The 6,138-nt window shown below is 47.1% G+C and overlaps 1 protein-coding gene across 1 annotated transcript; it reads left to right on the forward strand.

Moving 5' to 3' along the window:
* The first annotated feature begins 4,216 nt into the window (after positions 1 to 4,216).
* Positions 4,217 to 4,927, forward strand: LOC115104729 (cytochrome b-c1 complex subunit 9). Its single transcript, XM_029626081.2, has 2 exons — positions 4,217 to 4,395; positions 4,607 to 4,927. Exons 1-2 carry the CDS (start codon positions 4,255 to 4,257, stop codon positions 4,652 to 4,654), a joined length of 189 nt encoding a protein of 62 aa, XP_029481941.2. The 5' UTR covers positions 4,217 to 4,254; the 3' UTR covers positions 4,655 to 4,927.
* Positions 4,928 to 6,138: the final 1,211 nt, after the last annotated feature.

Here is a 6,138-nt window from a genome sequence, read left to right on the forward strand (position 1 = left end):
TACCCCTACCCCAGTAATCACTCCTCTTAATGGCGCCCTTCCGATGAGAGCAAAATTAAAGTTACGTATGTAACCACGGTTATGTGAGCTATTGGATCACTCCAATATCGTATCCTTCTGCTCGACAGGATACATTCCAAGTAAGAATTTCTTATTAGTCCCGTGTTCTGGGTAGTGCTGCAGCTGACACCCTTAAATAGCTGCAGACGCACTACTCCCACCTCAAGTTCTTTTCGAGGCGTAGTAGATCACAACAAGAGGATTGGAGTGATCCAATAGCGCAAATAACTGTGGTTGCATACGTAACCTTCTTATGTAGCACTATTTTGGATCACGACAATATGGTATCACAATACCAGATTAAATCAGTGAACTAGGCATGGCCAGACAATACCAAAACCAGGCCTATGATGTAGCTACTCTTCTAGTAGAATGCGCCACCAAAGCAGATGGCAAAGGCCAGCCAGCTAGCTGATATGCTGTAGTAATAGTGTCCATAGTCCAACGTGAGAGTGGTCCTGCGCTTAGCAAGCCTGGAGGGGATGAGGGCCACATTACAGTCCTCCCCATCTGATGACCGTATTCCCCCCTGGGGTGATGCGTTGTCACTGCAGCACTCCTTCGGCCACTTTGGGGCCCCTCCTCCAAACTCAGTATGGCTGAGGAGTTGATCCGTCTTGAACGTCAGGCGGAAAGGATAATGATGGCGACGACGCCCTCTCTCCACTCTGGAGACGAGTTGGAGTTGGATGACAGTGCATCAGTGTTCCGAGCACATCAATGATCGACCCAGTCCACATCGCCATCTGTAGCTGGGAGCACCGCTACAGAGGCATCCCCGGTGGTGACGGAAGCAACACAGGAGTTTTTAGCGAGAGTGGCTACCGCTTTTGATATCAAGCTGGAAGAAGCACCATCTGATTAGCTTCTTATACCAATCTGCCCCAAGTTCGCTTTGGCAGTCCGCGAATACTGGAGCAAGATGGGAGGGCGCTTCCATTGCGACATCCAGACCAGGCCGTTGACTCTCCTAAGGGATGCAGAGTCCTTGGGGCTAGACCACTATTGGGTGATGGATGACATGGTGGCTGCCTTGATCCTCCCTGAGAAGGAAATTGTTGGCAAGGTGCCTCGCCTCAAACCAGGACCTGAAAGAGTAAGCAATGGGACCCTCTCCATCATGGCATGCCTTGTAAACACGGCTACGATGCTGTAATCCTACCTCTCCCTGTTGATCCCTCACCTCCCAGGGGGTGGTGACGAGCTTCTTAATGAGGCCACAGAGGTGTCAAGGCTTCTCACTATGCTCCAGACGGACATGGCACGTGCCAACGGCAAGGATTTGGCTTCAGTGGTGACTTCACACCTCCATCTTTGGCTGGCACAGTCTAAACTATCAACGCCAGTTCAGTAAATATTCTTGGAGCTCCCCTTCACGCCAGGTTCCACCTTTGGGCCAGGGGTGGATAACATCATACAGCAGACTACAAAACTATGCAAAGGCAGAGACGTTGCAGGAGTTATTGGCAACTGCGTGCCCTACACCCGCCCCTCAGAGGAGCTGGAAGACAGGGCAGGTCGCTCTAGCAACATCTTGGCCCCCCTCCTTTCTCGCCTAGATAGGGAAATGGGAACCAGCGTTTCACACCCCAACAGCACAAGGACAGGCGTCGTGACAACCCTTACAAGCGGAGGCAAGCAGATAAGAAGGATGGGCCCCGGCGTATTACTTAGTTCCGAAAAAGGACGGCAGCTTTCAGCCAATCCTGTACCTGTGAGGCCTCAACAAATGTTTAAACGAGCTCAAGTTCAAGATGCTCTCACCAGTGCGGGTGTTGCAGGCAGTCTTAAGAGGCCAATGGTTCACTGCTCGACCTGAAGGATGCGTACTTCCACGTTCCTGTTAATCAAGATCACTGGAAGTACCTCCCATTCGGTCTCTCACTGCCGCGGTGTACAAAGTGCATGGACGCAGTCTTAGCGCCTATCACGTCCTAGGGCATACTAGTGCTGAACTACCTGGACGACTGGCTGGTGTGTGCTCAATCAAGTGAGAAAGCTACAGCAGACTCAAGGATAATCTTGAAACACATTCAAGACCTGGGCCTCACCCGAAACAGAGAGAAGAGCAACCTGACTCCCTCACAAACAGTGTTCTTCCTGGGAATGTTGATCGACTCAACTCTTATGAGAGCATTTCTCCCTCAGGTGAGATTGGAGAAGATACAGGCTGAGTCCGTATTAGAGTGCCAGAAGTTACTTGATCTACTCACGTCGGCTTCTGTTGATTACGCTGGGCCTTCTTCACCTCAGGCCACTCCAGCGATGGTTCAACTCTCACCATCCACACCAGAGACGACACAGACATAGTCAACTATCGGTGACAAATGAATGTGTGAAGACTCTGTTGAAACGGCCCTCTCCCTCCTTCCTGTTGGAGGGAGTGATACTGAACAGAGCCCACCGAAGGAAGCTAGTGTGCACCGATGCCTCGCTAGCGGGTTGGGGGGCAGTGTTCAGAGGCATGGCAGCGAGCGGACATTGGAGCCCTCCCATGGTACTCAAACAGTTCTTGCTCTACTTGGAGGGGAAGCATGTAATGGCCAGCTCAGACAAGGCCATGATAGTGGGGTATATCAATCACCAGGGGGGACTGAGATCCAAGCCATTTCGTGTAGGTGCCGTGGAGCTCTTGCTGTGGGCTCAGACTTAGCATCACTGTGGGCAGCGCACATCCCTGGGGTCTTGAACCGGGCAGCCGACACGCTTTCGAGAAATTGCCCACCGGAGGGGGACAAGAGTCTACACCCTCAAGTGGTGTTACAGCTGTGGGAAAGGTTCGTGAGAGCGCAGGTGGACCTGTTTGAATCTCAGGAGAACACTCATTGTCCCAGCTGGTTCTCGATGTCGGACCCTGCAGGCCCTCTGGGTTTGGACGACCTTGCTCACAATTGGCCGGCAACGACACTATGTTCCCGCCATTTCCCCTAATCACAGCTAGGCTAAACAGGGTCAGTTTAAAGGGCCACCGTCTGCTCCTGATGGCCCCATACTGGCAGAGACGACTATGGTTCAGCCTTCTGTTGTCCCTCCTCTCTGGGATCCCATGGCAGATGCCAATGAGGCCCGCTCTGCTTTTTTAGGCTTGGGGGACGCTCTGGCATCTGGACCCACATCACCTCCAGCTTTGGGCTTGGCCCCTGAGAGGCGTAAATGGGACAATATGAATTCAGGACAATGTGGTGAACACATTGCAGAAAGCCAGGGCTTCCTCCACCAACGCATCATATCAAATGCGGTGGGGCATATTCTGTTCTATGTGGGTCATAATGTTGCCCCCGAGTCGTGTGATGTACAAACGGTTTTACACTTTTTACAATCACTGCTTGATGCGGACCGAGCGGCATCTACTTTGAAAGTGTATTTGGGAGTGTGTTTAGTCCTGCTCTTGTTAAGCTAACTACTGCAGAGCTCATCACCGTGGAACACACAAGAGTATTGGCGAATCGAGAGGTGCAAACACCGCCCTTTATTGTACTGGAGTGTGAGCCCTCTATCAGAGAGGATGAGGTAGAGGCCCAACTCAGAGGAAAATCTGTCTCCCTCCAGCAGGTGGCGTTTTTTGCCCACTAAGCAAAGAGTATTTGTTTGGAAGTCAACCAAAGAATGTATGGTTTATTTGATTGAATATAAGTTTCGTAATGCTTAGGTTGTTAGCAGTGTAATGATATAAGTAGGACACGTGACATCCCTACAACTTTCAGAAAAAACACTATTTCGTAGTGGTCTCGAGATGGCTATGCATATTATGAGGCTAGTAGCATAGTATCTCTCCATGGAATTACAGGCATACATTTAGCAGTGTCGTTGGGGTTAAGGTTAGGTTCAAAATCATATTTTAACAAGATTAATTGTAGAAACATGCGGGGTTTAGATATAAGTATCACTTTGTGGCTGTGGTAATTAGTGACGACCTCGAACCGCTAGTAACTGCAACAACAGGTTGGGTCTCCTCTAGCGGGTTTGCTGTCTCTCCAGCTTAGCCACTCCGCAGTTTGCCATCATTATATTTGTATGATATGTAAGTGTTTACTCTCAAAGACCATGTATGTCATATCGTCGGTATTTTGTTTTCACGTCTACTTTGGCGCACATTGATATGACGCACATGTTTAGAACTACTTTTCCCATCATACTTCAGTTTAATTTAATATGTCGTCATTTCCTCCTTTCTCGAAATCACCATCAGTTAACATGTCGCTCGCTAAAGGAGTCTACAATTTGCTCTTCAGGAGAACATCTACTTTTGCCGTTACCATCATGGTCGGAGCAGTGTTTTTTGAACGAATGTTTGACCAGGGAGGCGATGCCATATTCGAGCAATTGAATCGGGGGGTAAGTCAACTGACAGATCTTCCCGCAGCATACGTCTGACCTTGCTAAGGACAAACGACCGCCTGCCTAGGCTTTTAGCTAACCTAGCTAGCTAGTTTATGTCCATTTGCTATTTGTTTAGCTAGTTAGTTCATTTATCTCTTCATAGGAAGGATGCATCATAGGTCGTTAAACGTATAATTCAACTTTAAATGTTGTGTTTTGTTTGTAGAAACTATGGAAACACATCAAACACCAATACGAAACAGAGGAGGAATAGAAGTGGCCTGGCGATGTTCCGGTGGAAAAGAAGCTCACGCCACTCTTTAGTGTTCTATTCCCCGGACTCGGTCTTCATGGACCATCAGCTGCATGGACATTGATCTGTCACGACGAGGCTGACTACCAGGAACTTCATGGGCGTTAGACTTGTCAGAACTCAGAAAATCATGGAAGTGTTTCCTATCAATTGTTATTGTCATGCCCTCCTGTTCCTCACAATTTGTAAATGTACTGATAAGTTAAAACTGTTAATAAACTCAACATAAACCTACACGTTTTGAATTGTAGAATCAGAAAACTAGCAAGCATTTCTTGACATTCTCTTGTTTGATAATATTATTCCCTGCCATGACTGATGTTACTTTAGTGGCATTCCATTGTACAAAATAACTCACTGTATCAATAGTATAACTTGTTGACACAAACAACTCAAACTTGAAGAATTGCACCAATCCACAAGTATCAATGCTCAAGTCTAATACAGTTGATGTCAAAAGTGGGCACTGCCCTTCAGTCAGTCCCAGTAAGAACCAGGTTTTCTACCAGAATACTCAATACAAGCTATCAGTAGCCCTTCTTTAACAAGGCATTGCTGTCCTACGTTCCCCAAGGCATTGATGTCCTACGTTTCCCTCACTGGGAGAAGTGGTCAATGGCAGGGAGGAAGAGAGGGTTCACTGGTCAATCTGACCATGACTAGCAGACTGCCTGCCTTACTGCCATTGGGACTTCAACTCCCATTGTTGGGGCGGAGACAAAACCATCTCGCCATTATATACAGTATCAATTTTAAGGGCTTTATTGGCGTGGGAAACATGTTTACATTGCCAAAGCAAGTGAAATAGATAAATGAACAGGAAACATTACACTCACAAAAGTGTCACAGGAATAGAGACATTTCAAACATCATACATTGTCTTATGTACAATGTTATAACAATGTGCAAATAGTTAAAAGTACAAAAGGAGAAAATAAATGTAAATATAGTTTGTATTTACAATGTTTGTTCTTCACTGGTTGCACTTTTCTTGTGGCAACAGGTTACAAATCTTGCTGCTCTGATGGCACACTGGTATTTCACCCAATAGATATGGGAGTTGATCAAAATTGGACTGTGATATGAATATGAGGGATTTTATCTCTGGTTTCATGCCACATTCAAAACAACTGGGAAAATACGAGGTCATATCATGACGTCAGAGCTCTAGAAAGAGGTCTGAGTTTGAATATCGAGGTGGATGACACGTTCAAATCGATTTTTTTCAGTAGGAGCTCGTTTTTTCCCAGCTTTGAAAGTGTCATTAATGTCTGGTCACAAGTGTGACAACCAGGTCCTGCTCTATGTTGGGAACACAAGATGGAGCTATTTCCTCTATATGGAGAGTCCATCCAGCATCATTCTATCCATGTCCTGTTTATGTAATACTTTATATCCCACATCCAAGGTCGGCAGTAGCGGTGCGTGGGTAAAATCAACGGGAA

The sequence above is a fragment of the Oncorhynchus nerka genome, linkage group LG22 (genome assembly GCF_034236695.1).
Source record: "Oncorhynchus nerka isolate Pitt River linkage group LG22, Oner_Uvic_2.0, whole genome shotgun sequence".
Classification (NCBI taxonomy): domain Eukaryota; kingdom Metazoa; phylum Chordata; class Actinopteri; order Salmoniformes; family Salmonidae; genus Oncorhynchus; species Oncorhynchus nerka.

Coding starts and splice junctions, on each gene's coding strand:
- LOC115104729 (XM_029626081.2), top strand. CDS start 4,255: ATGTCGCTCGCTAAAGGAGTCTACAATTTGCTCTTCAGGAGAACATCT. Junction 4,396..4,606: donor TCGAGCAATTGAATCGGGGG/GTAAGTCAACTG, acceptor TTTTGTTTGTAG/AAACTATGGAAACACATCAA.